The sequence below is a fragment of the Phaenicophaeus curvirostris genome, chromosome 3, assembly GCF_032191515.1.
Source record: "Phaenicophaeus curvirostris isolate KB17595 chromosome 3, BPBGC_Pcur_1.0, whole genome shotgun sequence".
Taxonomy (NCBI): domain Eukaryota; kingdom Metazoa; phylum Chordata; class Aves; order Cuculiformes; family Cuculidae; genus Phaenicophaeus; species Phaenicophaeus curvirostris.
This window is the reverse complement of record NC_091394.1, coordinates 98,746,746-98,774,455: the sequence shown is the minus strand read 5'-3', so window position 1 is coordinate 98,774,455 and position 27,710 is coordinate 98,746,746. Positions and strand designations below refer to the sequence as shown.

Here is a 27,710-nt window from a genome sequence, read left to right as displayed (position 1 = left end):
GCGTAGCCCCCTCTGGTGGTCGTCCTGATGAAGTAAGTAGTCTTCCTCAGATGAAGTAAGTAGTCTTCCTCGCATTGTCTTTATTACATCTTGTTCTTTTGGCAAACTCGTCGGTTTTTCTTGGCTGGACCCGCACTTATCTCCACTTGACCGCTCAGGTATATCTTTCTTGCCTCCTGAAACCTATTCTTCTGTCCTTCACAAGATTTATGATGGTCTTTTGGCTGCTGCAGGTGTATGTTCTACTTGGGTAGGGTAGCTAGTACGTACTTTTCCTAAGCATACCTGGATCCTATTTGTTACATGAGGTCCTTTGAGCAAGCACCTCGGGTCTGTTGCTAGGATACGTTAAGAATCAACAGAATCATGAAATTTTACATTCAGTCTTAGTTCCTGATTAGTCGATGATCAGTATTTTATTCTACTTTAAGTGTAACTTTCCTAGCACCTCGAAGGGTGCCAGCTGTGCCCGTGTCCCTGCTGCGCCTCTCCAGGGGGAGCTGGGACCCAGCATCCCAGCATGGGGCTGGGCAGGGACCCAGCATCCCAGCGCCGGGACTGGGCAGGGACCCAGCATCCCAGCTTCGGGATATCTTCTCTCAGTGGGCACTGGAGAGGGAAAGACATGGTCTCAGGGTAGAAGATGTATGTGGAGATCTCTGGATTGATGTCACAGCCAGAAAGAACGATGGGGCTGGAGTGGAAAGGGTGTGATTTGGGCACGAGTGGGGAATTGCCGGGGTTCAGCTGAGCTCGATCCCCCTGGGCTGCCGGTTCTCAGTGTGGCAGTGTCAGGGTTTGGGCAGAGGGTTCCAGGCAAGGCACAGCGGGGCGTGCTGAGCCGGGCGTGCTTCTTGCTGCAGATGGCGGGGCCGTTCGAGGAGGTGGCCATCTACTTGTGCCGCGAGGAGTGGGCAGAGCTGACGGGCTGGCAGCGGCGGCTCTACCGGGAGGTGATGCTGGACACCTACGAGATGGTCGCCTCGCTGGGTGAGGACTCTCTGCGGCTCTGCTGGGCTGGAGGGATGGGGTGGGGTGAGATGGGATGGGAGGGGATGGGATGGGATGGCGTGGGATGGGATGGGGTCGGATGGCGTGGGATGGGATGGGGTGGGATGGGATGGGATGGGATCCATTTTCAGTGGAAAGGGACCTACGAGGCTTCCTGGGTCCAAGTGCCTGAGCCCTTCAGGGATGAGCAGCTGTTAAATCATGGGATTATGGACATTGTCCAAATGCCTCTCCAAGCCTGATGGCCGTAGGGCATCGAGTGGGTCTCCGGGAAGCTTGTTTTAGGGTTTGAGCCCCCTCTGGGAAGAAATGCTTCCCCGAGTCTGGTCTTAACCTCTCCTTTTGCCACTTTGAGCCCTTTGTTGGCGTCCTGTGTGCAGGAGAGCAGCCAAGGTGACGAGTGTGATGCGAGGGGAGGCTGTAGGCGCAGGGAAGGGAAGGGAGGATGAATGGTAGCCGGGTTGAATGGTGAGGGAGGAGTGGAGTGGGAGGAGACGTTTGGGCTGTGGCTGTTGGGGTTGTGGGTGCTGGGGGTTCATGCTACTTTCTGGGCAGCGTGACACAGGGTGCTTCTGTCTGTTCCCCAACAGGCTGGGTCACCATCAAGCCAGATATCATCTGCAAGCTGGAGCGAGGGCAGACGCCATGTGTGCCAGACCCCCCTGGGGCGCTGCAGAGGCACTGGAGCCCTGTGCCAGGCGTGTCCCAGGCGTCCGTGGGAAGGAGCAGGTCAAGCAGCAGGCACGGTGCGGGCTCACCTGAATGGGAGCTGAGTGGGAGTCGGGGGGACATATCAGTGCACCCTCACCTCCACGATGTGCTGGACCCTCAGCAGCTGGAGAAGAACCCTTCCAAGTGCAACAAGAACTTGAGGGGCCGGACAGCCCTGGCCATCCAGAAGAGGAGCCAGAGGGGGAAGCAGCCCTTTAGCTGTACAGACTGCGGGAAGAGCTTCAGACGCAAGGCCAAGCTGACTGAACACCAACGCATCCATACTGGCGAGCGGCCCTTTGCCTGTGCCCATTGTGACAAGAGGTTCAGATACAAGGCCAACCTCCTAACTCACCAGCGCATCCACACTGGCGAGCGCCCCTTTGCCTGTGCTGACTGCGGCAAGAGCTTCAGAGAGAAGAGCTCCCTGATCAGTCACCAGCGTATCCACACTGCCGAGCAGCCCTTTGCCTGTGCTGACTGCGGGAAGAGCTTCAGACAGAAGCGCTCCCTGATCAGTCACCAGCGCATCCACACCGGTGAGCGGCCCTTTGCCTGTGCCAGTTGTGACAAGAGGTTCAGACAAACGGCCAACCTCATAACTCACCAGCGCATCCACACGGGTGAGCGCCCCTTTGCCTGTGCCCGTTGTGACAAGAGGTTCAGAAAAAGGGCCAACCTCCTAACTCACCAGCGCATCCACACGGGTGAGCGCCCCTTTGCCTGTGCTGACTGCAGCAAGAGCTTCAGACATAAGAGCTCCCTGATCACTCATCAGCGCATCCACACGGGTGAGCGCCCCTTTGCCTGCACCGACTGTGGCGAGAGCTTCAGCAGGAAGGGCACCTTAAACGTCCATCTGCGCATCCACACTGGCGAGCGCCCATTCACCTGCACCGACTGTGGCGAGAGCTTCAGCAGGAAGGGCTCTCTGATCAGGCACCAGCACATCCACACCAGTGAGCGTCCCTTGGCCTGAGCCACTGCAACCTCCACTTCTGAGGGACGCAAGCTGTAGTCAACCACCAGTGCATCCACACTAGGAAGAAGCCCTGGAAGTGTGGCGAGTGTGACAAGACCTACAGCCAGAATTAGAATCATAGAATCATAGAATCATAGAAAAAGTAGGTTGGAAAAGACCCACTGGATCATCAAGTCCAACCATTCCTATCAATCACTAAACCATGCCCTCAGCACCTCATCCACCCGTCCTTTAAACACCTCCAGGGAAAGGGACTCAACCACCTCCCTTGGCAGCCTCTGCCAGTGCCCAATGGCCCTTTCTGTGAAAATTTTTTTCCTAATGTCCAGTTTGAACCTCCCCTGGTGGAGCTTGAGGCCATTCCCTCTTGTCCTGCCCCTGTCATAAATGTTCCATTTTTTTTTTAAATTACTTTCTTACTTCACTTAGCCTCCAGCAGCCAACAAACCACAGGCTTATATATAGTGTATTCTAACTTATCAGAAACGTCTCATTCACTTGATAAAAGAAAAGAGAAAGGTGACTAGGAAAACCAAATCAGAGTTTGAATTTAATGTAGCATTATATCCGGGCCCCTCGCTTCTTTCTCACCTTGAAAACTAAAAAATGTGTTTCACCATCAGGAGAAACAGAGTTACTCTGACTAGATGAAACGAGTTCTCTATTCTAACATGTACTCACCTCTTTAAGTAAGTTTTGTAAGAGGAATGTTGTTTAACCTCACTCTTTCCCCTCTTTTTTGAATATGCATGACATTTAACATGTATAACATCTGGAAATGTTACGGCAGGGCTAAGGGGCATTTTGATGGCTAGGATAGGGTTGCATGATGCACCAGTCAATCTGCTCACTGTATTAGAAAACTGGAAAGTTACCTTAGGCATTTTAAAATAAATTTAAAAAAATTACTTAATTGTTCCTTATTTATATTTATCACTGAAATCCACTGCTTCTGAAGCTATTTCGATAACACCGCATTCTCCCAAAGGGCCCAATCCAACTCCCATTCAAATAAACAGCCTTCAATGGAGCCTATTTGTTGCTAGCCAACAAGATTGAATTCTGCTGCAGAGCAGTCCCTGAAGCGTTTGTCACAGCTCTTTACAAATATTGCTCCAGTAAGAGCAGGTCTAAATTAGAACGTGAATAAACAACCATGGGTGCAGCAGGGCCTGCGAGTGGTGCTGAGGGCGACAGACAGGAGGAGGATAGTCCTTCTCAGGCGAGGGGGTGGACAGAGGCCAGGTCCTTGCAGTGCGGCAGCTGCAAGGAGCAGTTAAAGGACGAGGGGCCCATGGTGGCTCATGAGTGCACCCCCAGCACTCCCAGCCTGCAGCTGCCTGCGTAGCTCAGTGCCCCCCGAATCTGCTGCTCAGCGTCTGGCTGAGACACAGAATCAAACTTATCAACTCCGGAGAGTTATAAAGGAGGTGTGTTTTATTAGCAGTGCTGGGGTGCAAGGGGGTTCTCCTCCTAGCTTGCACACCGTATTCTGTAACAAGCAGCTACTTACTCCTTGGACGGTCTCCTTGCTCACTGAAGCACTACCGCACAGCTCTGGCTTGAGCACCCGGTGCTCCTGATAACACTTTCTTGTTTGGAAGGATGCCTTGTTTTGAAGAATGCCTTGTTTCATTTCCCACCTTTGTCTAGCCTGTTAGTAAAGTCTTTTACTTATTTAAAGGCTTCTTTCTGTATTGATGCTCTTCTTATTTTCTCAATTCTGTCTTCTGGCAAAGTTGATGTTTTTTCCATTGTTTGTAATCATTAATAACCCCTCCAGTACAACATATTAAACATTTAGCTATAAAATGCAATAAAAGCCCTAAAATCATTAAAGCAACTATCAAAGCAAACAATTGTCTAAGGCAAAGAAAGTTAGGAAACCAAGAGGTGAGCTTTTCCTACAGTTCAGTAATACCAGAATAGTTAGTGTCTTGTGCTGCTTTGTGTAAAAGCTTGGTTTGTTTCCCGATTTCATCTATAGCTTTTGTCACCTTTCCGGATCGGTTAGTGTAGGTGCAGCAACTTGTGTTTATTAAGGTACATACTCCTCCCATTTGCACCGTTAATATCTCTAAACCCATTTGGTTTTGTAAGACCGCTTTGCTCAGTGATGTCACTTCAGCTTGAATAGCTGTGAGGGCGTCTGCAGTGTCATTAGTTTTGATTTCCGTTTCTGCTGAGAATTCTCATAAAATTATGAAATTGAGATGGCCTTTTGATGAGCGGATTACTCTTTCTCTTGGTTCTTATCCAGGGAGTTCTTAGGATTCCTTTCAGTTTTTATAGAATCACAGAATGACTCGGTTGGAAAAGACCCAGTAGATCATCAAGTCCAACGTTTCTTATCAGTCACTAAACCATGGCCCTCAGCAGCTCATCCACCAGTCTTTTAAACACCTCCAGGGAAGGTGACTCAACCACCTCCCTGGGCAGCCTGTTCCAGTGCCCAACGACCCTTTCCATGAAATGTTTTTTCCTGATTTCAAGACTGAACCTCTCCTGGTGCAGCTTGAGGCCATTCCCTCTTATCCTGTCCCCTGTCACTTGGGAGAAAAGGCCAGCTCCCTCCTCTCCACAACCTGCTTTCAGGTAGTTGTAGAGAGCAATGAGGTCCCCTCAGCCTCCTCTTCTCCAGGCTAAACAACCCCAGCTCTCTCAGCCGCTCCTCGTAAGACTTGTTCTCCAGGCCCTTCACCAGCTTTGTTGCTCCTTGTTGGACTCGTTTGAGAGCCTCAACATCCTTCTTGTGGTGAGGGGCCCAGAACTGAACACAGGATTCAAGGAGCGGTCTCACCAGTGCTGAGTAGAAAGGCAGAAAACCCTCCCTGTGGCTGCTGGTCACGCTGTTTCTGATCCAAGCCAAGATGCCATTGGCCTTCTTGCCACCTGGGCCCCTGCTGGCTCATGTTCAGTCGCTGTCAACCAACACCCCCAGGTCCCTCTCCTCCAGGCAGCTTTCTAGCCAGCCTTCTAGTCTGGAGCTGCACAGGGTTGTTGTGCCCCAAGTGCAGGACCCGGCACTTGGCCTTGTTAAACCTCCTGCCACCGGTCTCAGCCCAGCGGTCCAGCCTGTTCAGATCCCTCCAGCAGATCGACACTTCCACCCTGCTTAGTGTCATCCGCAAACTTGCTAAGGGTGCACTCGATGCCTTCATCCAGGTCATTGATAAAGACATTGAAGAGGACTGGGCCCAGCACTGATCCCTGGGGAACCCCACTTGGAACTGGCCTCCAGCTGGAGTTAACTCCATTTACCAGCACTCTCTGGGCCCGGCCATCCAACCAGTTTTCCACCCAGGAGAATGTGCACCCGTCCCGTCCAGAGGCTGACAGTTTCCGAAGCAGAATGCTGTGAGAAGCTGTGTCAAAGGCTGTACTGTAGTCCAAGATAACTACGTCCAGAGCCTTTCCCTCGTCCAGGAGGAGAGTCTCTTTTTCATAGAAGACCATCAGGTTAGTTTGGCAAGACCTGCCTTTCGTGGACCCGTGTTGACTGGGCCTGATCACTCGGTTCTCTTGCACGTGCTTGATGATAGCACTCAAGATCACCTGTTCCATGACTTTCCCTGGCACTGAGGTCAGACTGACAGAGCAGTCTTATTTGCCATCTCTGCCAGGGATGCAGAGAGTGGGATTGAGTGCACCCTCAGCAAGGTGCCAAGTGCCAGGTCCTTGTCCTTGTTTGAGGAACTCCTAGAAAAGTTTATAGGCTGGGCAATGTGTGGATTTTGAGCAGTCCTGTGGAGAAGGACTTGGGGCTCGTGGTGGATGACATACTGACTATGGGCTGGCAATGTGCACTCGTGGCGAAGACTGAGGGTATTCTGGAGTGTGTCACGAAGAGTGTAGCAAGAGGGTTGAATGAGATTCTCCTCCCCATCTACTCTGCCCTAGAGAGGCCGCATAGAATCCTAGAAGAGTTGGGGTTAGAAGGGATGTTAAAGATCATCTAGTTCCATCCCCTTGCCATGGGGAAGGACATCCCACTAGATGAGGTTACCCAAGCCCCTATCCAATCTGGCCTTAAACACGTCCTGGGGTGGAGCATCCCCAGCTCCAGAAACACAAGGAACTATTGGAGAGAGTCCAGTGGAGGCCATGGAGGTGATTAAAAGGGCTGGAGCTTCTCTCTGATGTGGAAAGGCTGAGAGACCTCGGTTGCTTTTGCTTGGAGAAGAGAAGATTGAGAAGAGAAATCATCTGGATGTCTTCCTGTACAGCCTGTTTGATGTGACACTGCTGTAGCAGGGGGCTAGCATCGATGATCTACAGAGATGCCTTATTGCCCAACCATTCTGCGATTCTGCTTGCTGTGGTGGCCAGAGAGTCGTCCTCGGGAAGAGTCAAGAGTTTGTTACCTAGGGGAGCTGACATCGGAGGTCTGGATAGCGGTGAGCTAGCATAGGCATGATTCGTCTGGGCAAGCAAAGGACTTGTGTCATGTTCTGGAAGTGTCTCTGCCCTGCTCTGTATTGTTGTTGTGGCTGGGGATATAAACCATATGAGGAGATTGCAACATCTTTCCAACCACCCCAACGGCCACTGTAGCCTTGGTGTTGTGCTGGGTGAGGTTGGAGGAACTTCAAAAGAAAAGAAGAGAGGAGGCGTCTGAATCTTGAATGCAGGAGAACTTTATTGAGGGGGATAGAAATTGAGAAGGCAGGAGCGATTAGTGGAAGGGATGAGGTCTGAGGCGCAAGGAGGTGCATCCTCAACCCATGGTGTGTCTTCCAGGGTGACGGTGGTCAGTGTCAGGGGTGATGGTGACGACCTTTAGCAGGTGTAGCAGCCGCTCCTGCCACCGAACCAGCCCAGACCTCTGCCACCATAGCAGCCCAGACCTCCCAAGCCATAGCCATAGCCGAAGGCCCCGTTGGAGACGGGCACTCCCTGGTAGCTGAGTTCACTGCCCACGGCAGCCGATGCAGAGGATCCGATGGCGGTGCTCTGAGGGAAGGAGGTGAGGATGGGTCCTGGCAGGGTGACCAGCACGGTGGGAGGCTGGATGACGACGGAGGAGTCCTGGCACTGCCTGACGCAGGGCTCGTTGCAGCTGTTGGCCAGCGGGGCGGGTGCGCAGGGGCGGCAGAGGTCGTTGCAGGCCATGGGTGTGGTGTGGAGGGTCCCTGGAAGAGAGGGGGTTGAGCAAGGGTCAGGAGGTTGGTTTGTGAGGAGGACAAGGGAATGGGGAGGCGTTGGGTGGGTCTGTGGGGTTTGTGGTGGTGGGGAGGCCTGTGGGCTGGTGGGTCTGGGAAAGAGCGTGGTGGAAGAGAGGGAGGAGGTGGGTTAGGAGGAGGAGGCTCAGGGAGTTGAGACTCACCTTGTTGAGGGCAGAGGTGTAGGTGTGTGGAGAAGGTTGTGAGGGAGAGAGGTGCTGGACCAGCTTTTATGGTGGTGCGCGAGGGGCGGGACAGGCTTTGTGTTTGAGTGCATTTTGCGGGCAGCAGCTGTGTCCTGGCCCAGCGTGGCGAGTCATGAGGTGGGGTGTGTTTTCCTTGCCCCAGTTCTTCAATGTCATGTCCTCCTCTTGAGGACGTGTCCACTTGGTATTTGCGGCATCTTTGAATTGAGAGTGTTAGAGGCCAAAGACTTGGTGCTGCTGACGTGTGTCAGGGCAGGCGCAAGAGGTGACCGAAGCGTAGGAGAGGTGTAATGGTGTCAGTGAGGCCATTGCTTAGCACTTTTGTCGTGTGGTTTGTGGGTGCATTGTGAAGAGGAAACGACAATTGCTAGTAGCCACGCAAACCACTGCTCGACCCTGGTCAGAAAAGTTGGTGAGGAGGTATGAATATGGATTTCTGAAGGGGACATCATGCTTGACCAAGCTACGTGTCTTCTGCATTAAAGTGAGTAGGTCTGTAGAGGGGGAAAGAACAAAGGCTTGTGTTTACCTTGAATTTTGAGTGAAGCCTTTGATGTTTTCTCCCCTTGCATCCTCCTAGAAAAGACTGAAATGCATGCTTTGCATAAGTGACCAGCGAGTTGAACTGCAAAGTGGTTGAATGGTTGGGCCCAGGGGCTTGTGATGAGTGGCAGGAAGTCCTGATGGAGGGAAATCTCCATTAATGTAGCGCAGGAACTGGATCTTTGGGAAGAAATCTGTTCATCATCCTTCGCAATGACATGAGCAGTGGGATGGAGTGAACCCTCAGCAAGGCAGCGGGTGGTAACTCTGGTTTTAAAGATGCAAAAGGGAGACCCAGGTCAACTACCAGCCTGTCAGTGTCACCTCTGTGCCTGCCAATGTCACGGATCCTGGCAGATCCTCCTGGAAACTATGCCAAGGCTTGTGGAAATTAAGGAGGAGATTGCTGAAAGCCAAGCGGGCTTCCCAAAAGCCAAATTGTTCCTGAGAAATCTGGAGTCTTTGTGCTATGGAGCGATAATGTAGGTGGAGAAGGGAAGAGGAACAGAATTCACCTACCTGGCCTTCTGCAAAGCATGTGGAAGTGTCTCACGCAACATCCTTGTCTAAATGGAGGCTGCGTGCAGAGAGGCTACAGCGTTGGTGGAGAAGGGAAGAGGAACTGACCTCATCTACCTGGCCTTGTGTAATGTATTTGATACTGCCACTCACAGCACCCTTGTCTCTGACATTGAAAGATGTGGATTTGGTGGGTGGACCTCTTGGTTTGTAAGAAATAAGCAGGATTGTTCCACTCAAAGTGTTGGGGTCGAGGTCTCGATGTACAGGTGGAGATCAGTGACTAGTGGTGTCCACCTAGTGTCTGTCCTGGGACAAGGATTATTCACTGTCTTTGTCAGGGACATAGAGAGTGGGAGTGAGTGCACCCTCAGGGAGTCTGAAGAAGACACCAAGCTGAGTGGTATGATGGATACCCAAGAGGAAAGGTCTCCTTGTCTAAATGGAGAGATGTGGATCTGATGAGTGGATTGCTTGGTTGATAAGGAATCGTCTGGATGCCGAAGGATTGTGGTCAATAGTTTGTTGTTACGGTAGAGACCAGTCACGATTGGTGTCGTCAGGAGTCCATATTGGGACCAGTATTATTTACCGTCTTTGCCAGGGCCGCAAACAATGGCATTGAGTGCACCCTCTGCCAGTTTGCAGATGACACCAAGGTGAATGATGATGTGGACTCTCCAGAGGAAAGGGTTGCCAGCCTGAGCAGCCTTGCTAGGGACACGAGCCCGTGGAAATCTGCAAGTTCCACAAGTCCCAATGCCAGGTCCTTGTCCTTGTTTGAGGAACTCCTAGAAAAGTATACAGGCTGGGCAATGTGTGGATTTTGAGCAGTCCTGTGGAGAAGGACTTGGGGCTAGTGGTGGATGACATACTGACTATGAGCCGGCAATGTGCACTCCTGCTTAAGACTGAGGGTATTCTGGAGTGTGTCAAGAAGAGTGTAGCAAGAGTGTGAATGAGATGCACCTCCCCATCTACTCTGTCCTAGAGAGGCCGCATAGAATCCTAGAATAGTTGGGGTTGGAAGGGATCTTAAAGCTCATCTAGTTCCATCCCCTTGCCATGGGGAAGGACATCCCACTAGATGAGGTTACCCGAGGCCCCTATCCAATCTGGCCTTAAACACGTCCACGGGTGGAGCATCCCCAGCTCCAGAAACACGAGGAACTATTGGAGAGAGTCCAGTGGAGGCCATGGAGGTGATTAAAAGGGCTGGAGCTTCTCTCTGATGTGGAAATGCTGAGAGACCTTGGACACTTTTACTTGGAGAAGAGAAGATTGAGAAGAGAAATCATCAAAGAAGATAAATATGCAAAGAAAAGGAGCCAAGAGGATGAGGCCAGACATTTCTTAGAGGGCCCTAGGTACAGGACAAGGGGCAACGGGCACAAATTGGAGCACAGGAAGTTCCACGTGAACATGAGGAAAGCCTGATTTACTGTATGGGTGACTGAGCACTGGGCAGCCCGTTCTGGAGATACTGAAATCCAATCTGGATGCCTTCCTGTACAGCCTGATTGATGTGACACTGCTGTAGCAGGGGGCTAGCGACGATGATCTCCAGAGATCTCTTCCAGACCCAATCATTCTGCGCTTCTGCTTGCTGTGGTGGCCAGAGAGTCGTCCTGAGGAAGAGTCAAGAGTTTGTTACCTAGGGGACCTGATATCGGAGGTCTGGATAGCGGTGAGCTAGCATGGGCATGATTTGCCTGGGCAAGCAAAGGGCTCGTGTCGTGTTCTGGAAGTGACACTGCCCTACTCTGTATTGTTGTTGTGGCTGGGGATATAAACCATATGAGGAGATTGCAACATCTTTCCAGCCACCGAAAAGGCCACTGTAGCCTTGGTGTTGTGCTGGGTGATGTTGGAGGAACCTTAAAAGAGAAGAAGAGAGGAGGCATCTGAATCTTGAATGCAGGAGAAATTTATTGAGGGGGGGAGAAATTGAGAAGGCAGGAGCGCCAAGAGGAAGGGATTAGGTCTGAGGCGCAAGGAGGTGCATCCTGAACCCATGGTGTGTCTTCCAGGGGGTGGGTGTCCGGTGTCCGGGGGGATGATGATGAGATTCAGCAGGTGTAGCAGCCTCTCCTGCCACCGAACCAGCCCAGACCTCTGCCACCATAGCAGCCCAGGCCTCCCAAGCCGTAGCCGTAGCCGTAGCCGAAGGCCCCGTTGGAGACGGGCACTCCCTGGTAGCTGAGTTCACTGCCCACGGCAGCCGATGCGGAGGATCCGACGGCGGTGCTCTGGGGGAAGGAGGTGAGGATGGGTCCTGGCAGGGTGACCAGCACGGTGGGAGGCTGGATGATGACAGAGGAGTCCTGGCACTGCCTGACGCAGGGCTCGTTGCAGCTGTTGGCCAGCGGGGCGGGTGCGCAGGGGCGGCAGAGGTCGTTGCAGGCCATGGGTGTGGTGTGGAGGGTCCCTGGAAGAGAAGGTATTGAGCAAGGGTCAGGATGTTTGTTTGCGAGGGGTGATATGTGTGAGGAGAGCAAAGGAGTGGGGAGACGTAGGGTGTGTCTGTGGGGTTTGTGGTGGTGGGGAGGCGTGTGGGCAGGTGAGTCTGGGACAGAGCATGGTGGAAGAGAGGGAGGAGGTTGGACAGGAGAAGGATGCTCAGGGAGTTAAGTCTCACCTTGTTGATGGCAGAGGAGAAGGTGTGTGAAGAAGGCTATGAGGGAGAGAGGCACTGGACCAGCTTTTATGGTGGTGCGCGAGGGGCGGGACGGGCTTTGTGCATGAGTGCATTTTGCAGGCAGCAGCTGTGTCCTGGCCCAGCGTGGCGAGTCATGCGGTGGGGTGTGTTTTCCTTGCCCCAGTTCTTCAATGTCATGTCCTCCTCTTGAGGACGTGTCCACTTGGTGCTGGCGGCATCTTTGAAGCGAGACTCTTAGAGGTAAAAGGCTTGGTGCTGATGGTGCATGCCAGGGCAAGCACAAGAGGAGACCAAAGCATTGGAGAGGTATTATGTTGCATTTACAGGCACATTTCTTGTGTGGTTTGTGGGTGTTTTGTGATGATCTGACCCCATTTCCTGGCAGCCCGACCCAGCTCAGCCAGAATCAGGACAGGCAGGAAGGTCATCAACATGTCATGTCATCTTCTTGGCCCTGGAGGCAGCTTTTAAGGCAAAGGTTTGGAGGTCAATTCGTGGTGGTGATGCTGAAAGTCAGGGTGGGCAGAAGAGGCAACCATTGCAGAGTTGGGATGTTGTCAGTGAGGTCATCGTGTGGCACTCGTGTGGTGTGGTTTGTGGTTACATTGGGAAGAAGGCACCTCATGCAGGCAGACCCAGAGCTGTCAGACACAGAACAGACAAAAATGTTGTGGGTAGTCCTGAGCCTGTCGTATCAAAGGGGACGTTGTGTTTGACACGCATCTGTGTCTTCTACATGAAGGTGGCAAGGTTTGTAGATAAGGAAAGGACCAAAGCTGGTGTTTGCCTTGAGTTTTGAGTAAAGCATTTGATGATTTCTCACCTGTAATGCTCCTACACAAGATAAAAATGTATGTGTTGCCTAAGTGACCAGTGAGGTGGACTGCAAAGTGGTTGAATATTTGAGACCATAGGCTTGAGATAAGTGTCAAGAAATCCCACTGGAGGGAAGTCTCAAGTGGTGTAGCCCAAGACGGGATCGGTGGGTTCCACCCTGTTCCATATCCTCCTCCATGACCTGAGCAGTGCGGTAGAGTGAAGCCACATCAAGGTGGCAGATAGTAACTTTCATTTGAAAGAGGACAAAAAGGGAGACCCAAGCCACCTACCAGCCTGTCAGTGTCACCTCTGTTCCTGGCATGGTCACGAATCTTGGCGGATCCTGCTGGATATTATGTCAAGGAGGATGGAAATTCTGGAGGCGACAGCAGAAAGGCAAGAGGGCTTCCCAAAAGGAAAATTGTTCCTGACAAGTATTGAGGCTTTGTGCAATGGGGCTACAGCACTGGGGGAGAAGGGAAGAGCAAGTCATCCCATCTACCCGGCCTTGCGCAAAGCATTTGATACTGTTGAACACAGCACCCTTGTCTGTATCATGGAGAGATGTGGATTTGATGGGTGGATGTCTTGGTGAGTAAGGAATATGCAGGAGCGTTCCACTGAAAATGTTGCGGTCAATGCCTTGATGTCCAGGTGGAGACCAGTGATGTGCGGGGTCCATCTGGTGTCTTTAGGGGGTCGGGGATGCTTTACTGTCTTTGTCAGGAACAAGGAGAGAGGGCTTGAGTGCAGACTTAGTGAGTTTTCAGATGACACCAAGCTGGGTGTTGTGATAGATACCCAAGGGGAAAGGTGTGCCAGCCAGAGGGGCATTGACAGGCTAGCGACACAAACCTGTGCGTACATCATGACACTCCACAAGATCAAGTGTCGAGTTCTTCACCTGGATGGAAGAACTCCTAAAGAAGGATACGGGCTCATTGTTGAATGGATTGTGAGTTGTCCTGTGGAGAAGGACGTGTGTGTAGTGGTGGATGAAAAACTGAACATGAGCCAGCAACGAGCCCTTGTGGCCAAGGACACCAAGAGTAACCTGGGGAGAATGAAGTAATTTGTAGAAAGCAGGTCAGGGGAGATTCTCCTCCCTGTCTGCTCTGCTGTAGTGAGGCTGCATCTGGGGCCTTGTATCCAGTTCTGGCTCCCCGACTCAAGACAGAAAAGGAACCAGTGGAGAAATTGCAGCAGAGGCCAAGGCGATGAGGGTACTGGAATTCGTGTCTTATGAGGAGAGGCTGAGAGACGTCGGTGTGTTTAGCCTGGAGAAGAGAAGGACGAGGGGCTCCTATCACTGCTTATGACTATTGCCAGGGCCTCGGCCAACAGGATGGGCCCAGATCATTTTCAGTGTTTCCCTACGACAAGACAAGGGGCATCGGGTACAAAATTGAACTTGCCATGTTCTGCGTGAACATCTGGAAATGCTGTTCTTGTGAGAGTGATGGTGCACTGGAATTGGCTGCCCAGAGGGAGTGGAGTCTTGTTCCCTGGAGATACCGAAATCCAGTCTGGATGCATTCCTGTACAGCCTGATCGAGGTGACCCTGCTTTAGCAGGGGGGTTGGACTGGGAGATCTCCAGAGATCTCTTCCAACCCAACCCAACCATTCTGTGATTCTGCAGTTCTGTGATTTTGCTTCTGTGGTGGGGAGAGAGCCGTCCTGGGGAAGAGAGTCAAGTGTCTGCTTTCCTGGGGAGCTGGCATCAGAGGTCTGGATAGTGGTGCATGAGCAGGGACAAGCTTTGTCTGGGCAAGCGAAGGGCTTGTGTCATGTTCTGGAAGTGTCCCTGTGCTGCTCTGTGTTGTTGTTGTGGCTGGGGACATAGAGCCTAGGAGGAGCTTGTAATCTCTTTCTACCCACCCCAATGGCCACTGTAGCCCTGGCTTTGTGCTGGGTGGGGCTGGAAGAAGCTTGGGAGAAGAAAGAAGACGAGGCTTCTCAGGCTGGGATGCAGGAGAACTTTATTGGCTGGTTGCGGAAATAGAGAAGACAGAAGCGTCAATTGGAAGGGAGCAAGTTCGAGGTGCAAGGACGTGCATCTTCATCCCATGGTGTGGCTTCCAGGGGGTGGGTGGTTGGGGTCAAGGGTGGTGGAGAGGACCCTTAGCAAGGGTAGCAGCCTCTCCTGCCACCGAACCAGCCCAGACCTCTGCCACCATAGCAGCCCAGGCCTCCCAAGCCGTAGCCGTAGCCGAAGGCCCCGTTGGAGACGGGCACTCCCTGGTAGCTGAGTTCACTGCCCACGGCAGCCGATGCAGAGGATCCGACGGCGGTGCTCTGAGGGAAGGAGGTGAGGATGGGTCCTGGCAGGGTGACCAGCACGGTGGGAGGCTGGATGACGACGGAGGAGTCCTGGCACTGCCTGACGCAGGGCTCGTTGCAGCTGTTGGCCAGCGGGGCGGGTGTGCAGGGGCGGCAGAGGTCGTTGCAGGCCATGGGTGTGGTGTGGAGGGTCCCTGGAAGAGAGGGGGTTGAGCAAGGGTCAGGAGGTTGGTTTGTGAGGAGGACAAGGGAATGGGGAGGCGTTGGGTGGGTCTGTGGTGTTCGTGGTGGTGGGGAGGCCTGTGGGCTGGTGGGTCTGGGAAAGAGCGTGGTGGAAGAGAGGGAGGAGGTGGGTTAGGAGGAGGAGGCTCAGGGAGTTGAGACTCACCTTGTTGAGGGCAGAGGTGTAGGTGTGTGGAGAAGGTTGTGAGGGAGAGAGGTGCTGGACCAGCTTTTATGGTGGTGCGCGAGGGGCGGGACAGGCTTTGTGTTTGAGTGCATTTTGCGGGCAGCAGCTGTGTCCTGGCCCAGCGTGGCGAGTCATGAGGTGGGGTGTGTTTTCCTTGCCCCAGTTCTTCAATGTCATGTCCTCCTCTTGAGGACGTGTCCACTTGGTATTTGCGGCATCTTTGAAGTTAGAGGCTGAAGACTTGGTGCTGCTGACGTGTGTCAGGGCAGGCGCAAGAGGTGACCGAAGCGTAGGAGAGGTGTAATGGTGTCAGTGAGGCCATTGCTTAGCACTTTTGTCGTGTGGTTTGTGGGTGCATTGTGAAGAGGAAACGACAATTGCTGGTAGACACGCAAACCACTGCTCGACCCTGGTCAGAAAAGTTGATGAGGAGGTATGAATATGGATTTCTGAAGGGGACATCATGCTTGACCAAGCTACGTGTCTTCTGCATTTAAGTGAGTAGGTCTGTAGAGGGGGAAAGAACAAAGGCTTGTGTTTACCTAAATTTTGAGTGAAACCTTTGGTGTTTTTTCCCCTTGCATCCTCCTAGAAAAGACCAAAATGCATGCTTTGCATAAGTGACCAGCGAGTTGAAATGCAAAGTGGTTGAATGGTTGGGCCCAGGGGCTTGTGATGAGTGGCAGGAAGCCCTGATGGAGGGAAATCTCCATTAATGTAGCGCAGGAACTGGATCTTTGGGAAGAAATCTGTTCAGCATCCTTCGCAATGACATGAGCGGTGGGATGGAGTGAACCCTCAGCAAGGTGGCAGGTGGTAACTCTCATTTTAAAGATGCCGAAGGGAGACCCAGGTCAACTACCAGCCTGTCAGTGTCACCTCTGTGCCTGCCGTGGTCATGAATCCTGGCAGATCCTGCTAGAAATTACGTGAAGGAAGATGGAAAATCTGGAGGCGACAGCTGGAAGGCAAGAGGGCTTCACAAAAGGCAAATTGTTCCTGACAAGTATTAAGGCTTTCTGCAATGGGTCTACAGCGTTGATGGAGAACGGAAGATGAACACATCTCATCTCTGTGGCCCTGCGCCAAGTACCTGATTCTATTGCACACAGCACCCTTGTCTCTCTAATGGAGAGATCTGGATTTGATGGGTGGATATCTTGGTGAGTAAGGAATATGCAGGAGTTTTCCACTCCAAGTGTTGCAGTCAATACCTCAATGTTCAGGTGCAGACCAGTAATGCGCAGTGTCCATCTGGTTTCTGCAGTGGGACCAGGATTATTTACCGTCTTTGTCAGGCACAGGGAGAGTGGGCTTGAGTGCGACTTAGTGAGTTAGCAGATGACACCAAGCTGGGTGGTGTGATGGATACCCAAGAGGAAAGGTGTGGCAGCTAGAGGGGCATTGAGAGGCTAGGGACACAGGCCTGTGTTTGCATCATGAAATTCCACAAGATTAAGTGTCGAGTTCTTCACCTGGATGGAAGAACTCGTAAAGAAGGATATGGGCTCATTGTTGAATGGATTGTGAGTTGTCCTGTGGAGAAGGACATGTGCGTAGTGGTGGATGAAAAACTGAACGTGAGCCAGCAACGAGCCCTTGTGGCCAAGGAGACCAACGGTATCCTGGGGAGCATGAAGTAATGTGTAGCAAGCAGGTCAGGGGAGATTCTCTTCCCCTCTAGTCTGTCGCAGTGAGGCTGCATCTGGAGTCTTGTATCCAGTTTTGGTCTCCCTGTCTCCGAAAGAAAAGGAAAGATTGGAGAAATTGTAGCAGAGGCCAAGGCGATGAGGGTACTGGAATTTGTGTCTTATAAGGATTGGCTGAGAGACGTGGGTGTGTTTACCCTGGAGAAGAGAAGGACGAGGGGCTCCTATCAATGCTCATGGATATCGCCAGGGCCTCGGCCAACAGGATGGGCCCAGATCATTTCAAGTGGTGCCCAGCGACAGGACAAGAGCCAATAGGAACAAACCGGATCTTAGGAAGTTCCACATGAACATCTCGGAAAGCTTTTCTTGTAAGAGTGAGGGTGCACTGGTATTGGCTGCCCAGGGAGGGAGTGGAGTCGCCTTCCCCAGATATACTTAAATCCAATCAGGATGCCTTCCTGTACAGCCTGATCGAGGTGACCCTGCTTTAGTAGGGGGTTAGCTTGGATGATCTCCAGAGATGCCTTCCAACCCAAGCATTCTGCAATTCTACTTGCTATGGTGACCAGAGAGTCGTCCTGCGGAAGAGTCAAGTGTTTGTTACCAAGAGGAGCTGACATCCGAGGTCTGGATAGTGGTGCATGAGCATGGGCATGATTTGTCTGGGCAAGCGAAGGTTTTGTGTCATGTTCTGGAAGTGTCTCTGCGCTGCTCTGCATTGTTGCAGCTGGGGACACAAACCATGCGAGGATATTACAACATTGTTCCAACCAACCAAACGGCCACTGTAGACTCTGTGTTTTGCAGGGTGAGATTGGAGGAACATTGAAGGAAAAGAAGAGAGGAGGCCTTCAGGCTGGGATGCAGGAGAACTTTATTGAGGGGGAGTGAAATTGAGAAGGCAGGAGCACCAAGTGGAAGGGAGCAAGTCTGAGGTGCAAGGAGGCGAATCCTCAGTGCATGCTGTGTCTTCCAAGGTGTATGTCGCTAGTCTCAGGGGTGGTGGAGAGGACCCTTAGCATGGGTAGCAGCCTCTCCTGCCACCGAACCAGCCCAGACCTCTGCCACCATAGCAGCCCAGGCCTCCCAAGCCGTAGCCGTAGCCGAAGGCCCCGTTGGAGACGGGCACTCCCTGGTAGCTGAGTTCACTGCCCACGGCAGCCGATGCAGAGGATCCGACGGCGGTGCTCTGGGGGAAGGAGGTGAGGATGGGTCCTGGCAGGGTGACCAGCACAGTGGGAGGCTGGATGACGACGGAGGAGTCCTGGCACTGCCTGACGCAGGGCTCGTTGCAGCTGTTGGCCAGCGGGGCGGGTGCGCAGGGGCGGCAGAGGTCGTTGCAGGCCATGGGTGTGGTGTGGAGGGTCCCTGGAAGAGAGGGTGTTGAGCAAGCGGTGGGGCATGGGGGTTTCGAGGTGTGGAGTGTGAGGAGGGCAGGGGAGTGGGAAGGCGTGGGGTGGGTCTGTGAGGTTTGTGGTGGTGGGGAGGCGTGTGGGATGCGGAACTTGGTATAGAGCGTGGTGGAAGAGAGGGAGGAGGTGGGTTAGGAGAAGGAGGCTCAGGGAGTTGAGACTCACCTTGTTGAGTGTGGAGGAGAAGGTGTGCAGAGAAGGTTGTGAGGGAGAGAGGTGCTGGACCAGCTTTTATGGTGGTGCGCGAGGGCCGGGACACGCTTTGTGTGTGAGTGCATTTTGCAGGCAGCAGCTGTGTCCTGGCCTAGCGTGGCGAGTCATGAGGTGGGGTGTGTTTTCCTTGCCCCAGTTCTTCAATGTCATGTCCTCCTCTTGAGGACGTGTCCACTCGGTGCTGGCGGCATCTTTGAAGTGAGAATGTTAGAGGCCAAGCACTTGATGTTGATGGCATGTGTCAGGACAAGCACAAGAGGTGACCAAGGCATTAGAGAGGGTGGGTGTTGCCTGTGAGGTCATCACATGGCACACATGTTGTGTGGTTTGCGGCTGCACGATGAAGACGTAACGACAACTGCTGGTAGCCACATAAACCACTGCTCAACCCTGGTCTGAAAAGCTGATGAGGAGGTGTAGACAAGGATGTATGAGGGGAATATCATGCTTGACCAAGCTCTGTGTCTTCTATATTAAGGTGATTATGTCTGTAGAGGGGGAAAGAATGAAGGTTTGTGTTTACCTTGAATTGTGAGTGAAGCCTTTGATGTTTTCTCTCCTTGCATCCTCCTAGAAAAGACCAAAATGCATGCTTTGCATATATGACCAGTGTGTTGGACTGCCAAGTGGTTGAATGGTTTGGGCCAGAGGCTTGTGATGGGTGGCAGGAAGTCCTGATGGAGGGAAATCTCAATTAATGAAGCCCAGAACTGGATCTTTGGGACCAACCCTGTTCAGCATCCTTCTCAGTGACATGAGCAGTGGGAGTGAGTGAACCCTCAGCCAGGTGCCAGATGGTAACTCACATTTCACGGGTGGACGAGGTGCTAAGGGGCATGGTTTAGTGTTTGACAGGAATGGTTGGACTCGATGATCCGGTGGGTCTCTTCCAACCTGGTTATTCTGTCATTCTATGATTCTATGATTTTAAAGATGCAAAAGGGAGACCCAGGTCAAGTACCAGCCTTTCAGTGTCACCTCTGTGCCTGACATGGTCATGGATCCTGGCAGATCCTCCTGGAAACTATGCCAAGGTGTGTGGAAATAAAGGAGGCGACTGCTGAAAGCCAAGATGCCTTCCCAAAAGGCAAATTGTGAGAAATTCGGAGGCTTTTTGTGATGGGTCTACAGTGCAGGTGGAGAAGGGAAGAGGAACGGGACTCAGCTACCTGGCCTTGTGCAAAGCATTTGACAGTGTCTTATGCAACATCCTTGTGTAAATGGAGAGATGTGGATTTTAGGTGCGGACGTCTTGGTGGAGAAGGAATATGCTGGATTCTTCTCCCCATCTACTCTGCCCTAGTGAGGCCGCATAGAATCGTACAATAGGTGGGGTTGGAAGAGACCTTAAAGATCATCTAGTTCCACCCCTCTGCCAGGGGCAGGGACATCCCACTAGATCAGGTAACCCGAGGCCCCATCCAACCTGGCCTTAAACAGCTCGAGGGATCGGGCATCCACAACTTCCCTTGGCAACCTGTTCCAGTGTCTGACCAGCTCATATCCATTCCCCCTTGTCCTTTCACCACAAGCTTTTATGAATAGTCCCTCTCCAGCTTTCTTGCCGTCTCCTTTCAGGTACTGGAAGAACCTTTGTGCATGAGTGCATTTTGCAGGCAGCAGCTGTGTCCTGGCCCGGCCTGGCGAGTCGTGAGGTGGGGTGTGTTTTCCTTGCCCCAGTTCCTCAATGCCATGTCCTCCTCTTGAGGACATGTCCACTTAGCCCCTGCGGCAGCTTTGAAGTGAGAGTGTTAGAGGCCCAAGGCTTGTTGTTGATGGCACGTGTCATTGCAGGCACAGGAGGGGACCAAAGCATGGGAGAGGTGTGGTGGTGTCAGCGAGGCCGGCGCTTGGCACTTGTGTGCTGTGGTTTGCAGGTGCCTTGTGAAAAGGGGACGCGGTTTCCTGGCCACCAGACTCAGCACTCCGGAACCAGGAGGGAGAAGAAAGTGATGAGTAATCATCAGCGTGTATTGACAAAGGGGACGTCGTCCTTGATGAGCCGAAGCTGCTGTTTCCCTTGAGTTTTGAGTAAAAACTCAGAAGCTTTCTCCCCTTGCATGCTCCTAAACTGGCCAAGAAAGTATGTGTTGAGTAGGCAGAGAGTGAGATGGACTGCAAACTGGTTGAATGGCTGTGCCCAGAGGCTTGGGATGAGCGGGACAAAGTCCTGATGCAGGGAAGTCTCAGGTCATGTAGCCCAGGACAGGGATCCATGGGGCGAAGCCTGGTCAACGTCCTCCTCAACGACCAGGGTTGTGGGATGCAGATGTTCACCTTTATTTGAAAGAGGGAATCATGAACAAGGAGTGTGGTGATAGGACAAGGAAGAACGGTTTTAAACTCAATGAAACTATATCTAGCCACCTCCCTTGGTGGCACTGATGAAACAGAATGCATCGCGCTGACTGCTGACACTGCTTCCTTTGCACAGAGTTCCCAGCTTTAGGAAAGCTCTGGGGACGGAGCAGGCAAGCCGTGTGGGCTGAAGTGTCACTGCAGGGAGCAAAGGAGTCATCGTGTCACCTGATGGGGCTGGGGGCTGACGCAGACACCCATGAGTAGGTGTTTGCCTGCTGGTTCCTGGCCTGTTGGTGGCTGATGCTGGCATACGGGCAGTGTGGTAGATGGTGCTTCTTTCTGTGCCCCGGACAGGCTGGCCCCCTGTCAAGCCAGATATCATCTGCAAGCTGGAGCGAGGAGAGACGCCGTGCGTACCAGACCACCCCAGGGCACAGTGCAGGCAGCAGAACCCTGGGCCAGGTGCGTCCCCAGGATCCGCGGGAAGGAGCAGGTCCAGCAGGAGGCACTTGGTGCACTCCCTGGTTAGCGAGCCACGCCAGGGGGACCCGTCAAGGTCCCCTCGCCTCCATGACGTGCTGGCCTCTAAGCTGCTGGAGAAGAACCCATCCACGTGTTCCGAGTGCAACAAGAGCTTCAGGAGCCGGACAGCCCTGGCCATCCAGAAATGGAGCCACAGGGGCGAGCGGCCCTTCACCTGCACAGACTGCGGGAAGATCTTCAGACGCAAGGCCAACCTGACCGAACACCAACGCATCCACACTGGCGAGCGCCCCTTTGCCTGCACTGACTGTGGCAAGAGCTTCAGCCGGAAGCAAAACCTGATCAGCCTCCAGCGCATCCACACCAGGGAGAGGATCTTCACCTGCTCTGACTGCAGCAAGAGCTTCAGCTGGAACGTTGCCCTGATGAGGCACAAGCTCATCCACACAGGCAAGCGCCCCTTTGCCAGCAGGGAGTACGACAAGACCTTCAGTCGGAAGCAACATCTGATTAGGCACAAGCACATCCACCCTGGTGAGAAGCACTTTTCCTGTGCTGACTGTGGCAAGAGCTTCAGACAGAAGAGCTCCCTGATCAGCCACCAGAATATCCACACAGGGCTCTTTGTGTGCACCGACTGTGGCAAGAACTTCACCGGGGAGCGACACCTGATCAGACATCAGCGTTTCCACACCACTGAGGAAACCTACAAGTGTGGCAACTGTGGCAAGACCTACAGCCACAAGTGTGCCCTGAAGAGACACCAGCGGGTGCATTGAAACCACCAGGTCACACCACAGGGTGAGTGGCAGGAGGAAGGATGTCTCTCCTGAAACAAGGCATCCTTCAAAACAAGATATTCTTCAAAAGAAGAACGCGTTATCAGGAACACGGGGTGCTCAAGCCAGAGCTGTGCAGCTGTGCTTCAGTGAGAAAGAAGACTGTCCAAGGATAACAGTAAGTAGCTTTACCCCACAAGGTACCCATAAAACTGGATATGCATTAACTACCAGGAACAGGGTAGAATCCCAGCCATTACCTGCAGGGACTTCAGCTCAGAAGGCTGAAAACATTGCCTTAACTAGAGCCTTAGGACTGGTATAAAGGAAAAAGATAAATCTTGTACAGACTCTAAATCATAGAATCGTAGAATCACCAGGTTGGAAAAGACCCATCAGATCATCAAGTCCAACCATTCCTATCAAACACTAAACCACGCTCCTCAGCGCCTCGTCCACCCGTCCTTTAAACCCCACCAGGGAAGGTGACTCAACCACCTCCCTGGGCAGCCTGTTCCAGTGCCCAATGACCCTTTCCATGAAAATTCTTTTCCTCATGTTCAGCCTAAACCTCCCCTGGCGGAGCTTGAGGCCATTCCCTCTTGTCCTGTCCCCTGTCACTTGGGAGAAGAGGCCAGCTCCCTCCTCTCCACAACCTCCTTTCAGGTAGTTGTAGAGAGCAATGAGGTCTCCCCTCAGCCTCCTCTTCTCCAGGCTCAACAACCCCAGCACTCTCAGCTGCTCCTCGTAACACTTGTTCTCCAGCCCCCTCACCAGCTTTGGAGCTCTTCTCTGGAGAGATATGCCTTTTGAGTTGTTCATACTCACAGAGCGATCTGGAAGGAACAAGGGTTATTGATGGCACAAAGAAAACAGATTGAACATGCTGAAGAAACACTTTGCTTATTAGAAGCAGTACAATTACCAACCAAAGCAGCCATCGTGCACTGTCAACGACACCTGAGAGGTAACACTGACCAGGAAACAGATAATAGATGGGCTGATTATGAGGCTAAATGGGCGGCAGAAATAATGCAGGAAGAGCAAACATGAGCTCTAATCCTAGATAATAAAGACGAAAATTTAGAAAATCAGAATGGTATTAGATACTCCAAGTTCGATGGGATATGAATACAAGAACTTGGAGGACAAATCCTTTCCCAGAAGTGGGCACAATTAAAAGACAGCAGAACTATTGCACCTGCCAGCTCGATCTGGGAACTTGCAACATGATAAAACCCACTGTGAACCACAGAATCACAGAATAACCAGGTTGGAAGAGACCCACCGGATCATCGAGTCCAACCGTTCCTATCAAACACTAACCAGGCCCTTTATACAAAATCCTAAAGCAGAAATGGATACGGAGGAATTTTACATACTACGGTCCAGACTCAACAGTGCGAAATATGTTAAATCGAATACAATTTGGCATAGTTAGGTTAGGAAACGTGGGGACCAGAGGTGTGGATAACTCCAACAGGAGGAGATCACTCTAAACTTGGAAGTCATGGTTGGAAAAGGGACAAAATTTCATTTCATAGCATTAGAACATAAACTAACTCCTGTTGTAGAACAAAAGAGTAGAGGAGAAAATGTAGGCTTTAGGAATATTAGTGGAATGGGTTGCAGTTGGACTTTTGATAGTCCAGGACAATTATCCGGTATCAATTATACACGGGCACAAGGAGAAAATCGTAATTCATTAAAGCCTGAGCGACTTGGTCTTGTGGGTGCAGGATTAGCCCTGCAAACTCAGTCATGTTACAAATTACCCACTGGTATTGGTGGCTGTGTGGAGATGGATATGCTAGAAAAACTTTACTGGCACTTGTATAGCAGGTTATCTAACTCCACAAAACACTATCTATAAAAAACTGAAAGGAATCCTAAGAACACCTTGGGTACGAACGAAGAGAAATACTAATCCTCTCATCAAAAGGCCATCTCCACTTCATAATTTTATGAGATGGATTTTTCCTCTGTTAGGACTTAGTGGACTTGAAAAGCCAATAGTCAATATCTCAGCAGAAATGGAAATCAAAACTAATGACATTGCAGACGCCCTCACAGCTATTCAAGCTGAAGTGACATCACTGAGCAAAGCGGTCTTACAAAACCAAATGGGTTTAGAGATATTAACGGTGCAAATGGGAGGAGTATGTACCTTAATAAACACAAGTTGCTGCACCTACACTAAGCAATCCGGAAAGGTAACAAAAGCCATAGATGAAATCGGGAAACAAACCAAGGTTTTACACGAAGCAGCACAAGACAGTAACTCTTTTGCCATTACTGAACTGTGGGAAAAGCTCACCTCTTGGTTACCTAACTTTCTTTGCCTTAGACAATTGTTTGCTTTGATAGTTGCTTTAATGATTTTGGGGCTTTTATTGCATTTTATAGTTAAATGTTGTATTTATTAAATGTATGTTGTACTGGAGGGGTTATTAATGATTACAAACAATGGAAAAAACATCAACTTTGCCAAAAGACAGAATCAAGAAAACACTTTAAGAAGAGGGTCAATACGGAAAGCAGCCTTTAAATAAGTAAAAGACTTTACTAACAGGCTAGACAAAGGTGGGAAATGAAACAAGGCATTCTTCAAAACAAGGCATCCTTCCAAACAAGAAAGTGTTATCAGGAGCACCGGGTGCTCAAGCCAGAGCTGTGCGGTAGTGCTTCAGTGAGCAAGGAGACCGTCCAAGGAGTAAGTAGCTGCTTGTTACAGAATACGGTGTGCAAGCTAGGAGGAGAACCCCCTTGCACCCCAGCTCTGCTAATAAAACACACCTCCTTTATAACTCTCCTGAGTTGTTAAGTTTGATTCTGTGTCTCAGCCAGACGCTGAGCAGCAGATTCGGGGGGCACTGAGCTACGGAGGCAGCTGCACGCTGGGAGTGCTGGGGGTGCACTCATGAGCCACCATGGGCCCCTCGTCCTTTAACTGCTCCTTGCAGCTGCCACACTGCAAGGACCTGGCCTCTGTCCACCCCCTCGCCTGAGAAGGACTATCCTCCTCCTGTCTGTCGCCCTCAGCACCACTCGCAGGCCCTGCTGCACCCATGGTTGTTTATTCACGTTCTAATTCTGGCTGTAGGTCTTGTCACACTCGCCACACTTCCAGGGCTTCTTCCTAGCGTGGATGCACTGGTGGTTGACTACAGCTTGCGTCCCTCAGAAGTGGAGGTTGCAGTGGCTCAGGCCAAGGGACGCTCACTGGTGTGGATGTGCTGGTGCCTGATCAGAGAGCCCTTCCTGCTGAAGCTCTCGCCACAGTCGGTGCAGGTGAATGGGCGCTCGCCAGTGTGGGTGCGCAGATGGACGTTTAAGGTGCCCTTCCGGATGAAGCTCCAGTTGCATTCGGTGCAGGCAAAGGGGCGCTCACCCGTGTGGATGCGCTGGTGAGTTAGGAGGTTGGCTGTTTGTCTGAACCTCTTGTCACAACTGGCACAGGCAAAGGGCCGCTCACCGGTGTGGATGCGCTGGTGACTGATCAGGGAGCGCTTCTCTCTGAAGCTCTTTCCGCAGTCAGCACAGTCAAAGGGCCGCTCGCCAGTGTGGATGTGCTGGTGCCTGATCAGAGAGCCCTTCCTGCTGAAGCTCTCGCCACAGTCGGTGCAGCTGAATGGGCGCTCGCCAGTGTGGATGCGCAGATGTCTGTTCAGGTTGCCCTTACTGATGAAGCTCCAGTTGCATTCAGCACAGGCAAAGGGCCGCTGGCCCTTGTGAATGCGCTGGTGCCTGATCAAGGAGCTCTTGCGCCTGAAGGTATTGTTGCACTCCATGCAGGTAAAGGGCCGCTCGCCAGTGTGGATGCGCTGGTGTTCTATCAGGATGCTCTTCTTTGTGAAGCTCCTGTTGCAGTCAGCACAGGTGAAGGGGCGCTCACCAGTGTGGATGCGCTGGTGACTGATCAGGGAGCGCTTCTCTCCGAAGCTCTTGCTGCATTCAGCACAGGAAAAGGGCCGCTCGCCACTGTGGATGCGCTGGTGCCTGATCAGGGAGCTCTGGTCCCTGAAGCTCTTGCCGCAGTCAGCACAGGCAAAGGGGCGCTCGCCAGCGTGGATGCGTTGGTGTTCGGTCAGCTTGGCCTTGCGTCTGAAGCTCTTCCCGCAGTCTGTACAGCTAAAGGGCTGCTTCCCCCTCTGGCTCCTCTTCTGCATGGCCAGGGCTGTCCGGCCCCTCAAGTTCTTGTTGCACTTGGAAGGGCTCTTCTCCAGCTGCTGAGGGTCCAGCACATTGTGGAGGTGAGGGTGCACTGACATATCCCCCTGACTCCCACTCAGCTCCCATTCAGGTGAGCCCGCACCGTGCCTGCTGCTTGACCTGCTCCTTCCCACGGACGCCTGGGACACGCCTGGCACAGGGCTCCGGTGCCTCTGCAGCGCCCCAGGGGGGTCTGGCACACATGGCGTCTGCCCTCGCTCCAGCTTGCAGATGATATCTGGCTTGATGGTGACCCAGCCTGTTGGGGAACAGACAGAAGCACCCTGTGTCACGCTGCCCAGAAAGTAGCATGAACCCCCAGCACCCACAACCCCAACAGCCACAGCCCAAACGTCTCCTCCCACTCCACTCCTCCCTCACCATTCAACCCGGCTACCATTCATCCTCCCTTCCCTTCCCTGCGCCTACAGCCTCCCCTCGCATCACCCTCGTCACCTTGGCTGCTCTCCTGCACACAGGACGCCAACAAAGGGCTCAAAGTGGCAAAAGGAGAGGTTAAGACCAGACTCGGGGAAGCATTTCTTCCCAGAGGGGGCTCAAACCCTAAAACAAGCTTCCCGGAGACCCGCTCGGTGCCCTAAGCCTGTCAGGCTTGGAGAGGCATTTGGACCATGTCCATAATCCCGTGATTTAACAGCTGCTCATCCCTGAGGGGCTCAGGCACTTGGACCCAGGAAGCCCCGTAGATGCCTTTCTACTGAAAATGGATCCCATCCCACCCCACCCCACCCCACCCCATCCCACCCCACCCCATCCCTCCAGCCCAGCAGAGCCGCAGAGAGTCCTCACCCAGCGAGGCGACCATCTCGTAGGTGTCCAGCAGCACCTCCCGGTAGAGCCGCCGCTGCCAGCCCGTCAGCTCTGCCCACTCCTCGCGGCACAAGTAGATGGCCACCTCCTCGAACGGCCCCGCCATCTGCAGCAAGAAGCACGCCCGGCTCAGCACTAGCGAGGCTCGGTCCCAGCCCGCCAGGAAGAGGCGGAACCCGTGGGGAGAGACCAATTGTGCGACGGAAACGCTTCGCCTCCAGTCGGTTCTTTCCGGCGCTGGAGCTGCAGGCAGAGGGGGTGGCGGGGAGGCGAGGCGGGGAGTCTTTCTGGGCCCCCTTCCTTCTCGTGCGAGCAGCAGGGCTCGAGGTGCTTTTCGGCAGGCGTGTGGGGCGGCATCCGGAGCGTCCCCGCTGCCTCTGGCCGGAGCGATCTCGGGGCGAGGCTCCGTCTCCCCGGCGAGAGGCAGCGGCGCGGGGTCCAGGCTGCTCCGGCAAGGGGGGGTCAAGGGCAGGCGGCGCAGGGGCTGCGGCTTCCAGCGCGGGGGAGGGAGAGGGCGCAGCCCC

The 27,710-nt window shown here is 52.8% G+C and overlaps 6 protein-coding genes across 7 annotated transcripts in view; 2 read left to right on the top strand and 4 right to left on the bottom strand.

The window, feature by feature from the left end:
* Positions 1–27,710, top strand: part of LOC138719451 (feather keratin-like) — a 72,080-nt gene that overhangs the window by 19,237 nt on the left and 25,133 nt on the right. The gene's annotated exons all lie outside the window — the stretch shown is intronic.
* Positions 1–27,710, bottom strand: part of LOC138719462 (feather keratin-like) — a 101,496-nt gene that overhangs the window by 67,354 nt on the left and 6,432 nt on the right. The window lies entirely within an intron of this gene.
* On the top strand, positions 355–22,147 carry LOC138719466 (zinc finger protein 84-like). Its single transcript, XM_069854811.1, has 3 exons — positions 355–990; positions 1,602–2,694; positions 21,492–22,147. The coding sequence occupies exons 1-3, from the start codon at positions 864–866 to the stop codon at positions 22,141–22,143; spliced, it is 1,872 nt and encodes a 623-aa protein (XP_069710912.1). The 5' UTR covers positions 355–863; the 3' UTR covers positions 22,144–22,147.
* Positions 11,204–11,800, bottom strand: LOC138719453 (feather keratin-like). Its single transcript, XM_069854801.1, has 2 exons — positions 11,773–11,800; positions 11,204–11,562 (listed from the first exon to the last, which is right to left on the bottom strand). The coding sequence occupies exon 2, from the start codon at positions 11,540–11,542 to the stop codon at positions 11,204–11,206; it is 339 nt and encodes a 112-aa protein (XP_069710902.1). The 5' UTR covers positions 11,543–11,562; positions 11,773–11,800.
* Positions 17,912–18,958, bottom strand: LOC138719457 (feather keratin-like). The gene is made up of 2 exons (XM_069854805.1): positions 18,533–18,958; positions 17,912–18,323 (listed from the first exon to the last, which is right to left on the bottom strand). The coding sequence occupies exon 2, from the start codon at positions 18,301–18,303 to the stop codon at positions 17,971–17,973; it is 333 nt and encodes a 110-aa protein (XP_069710906.1). The 5' UTR covers positions 18,304–18,323; positions 18,533–18,958; the 3' UTR covers positions 17,912–17,970.
* On the bottom strand, positions 24,517–27,658 carry LOC138719443 (zinc finger protein 157-like). The gene is made up of 2 exons (XM_069854785.1): positions 27,166–27,658; positions 24,517–26,614 (listed from the first exon to the last, which is right to left on the bottom strand). The coding sequence occupies exons 1-2, from the start codon at positions 27,290–27,292 to the stop codon at positions 25,347–25,349; spliced, it is 1,395 nt and encodes a 464-aa protein (XP_069710886.1). The 5' UTR covers positions 27,293–27,658; the 3' UTR covers positions 24,517–25,346.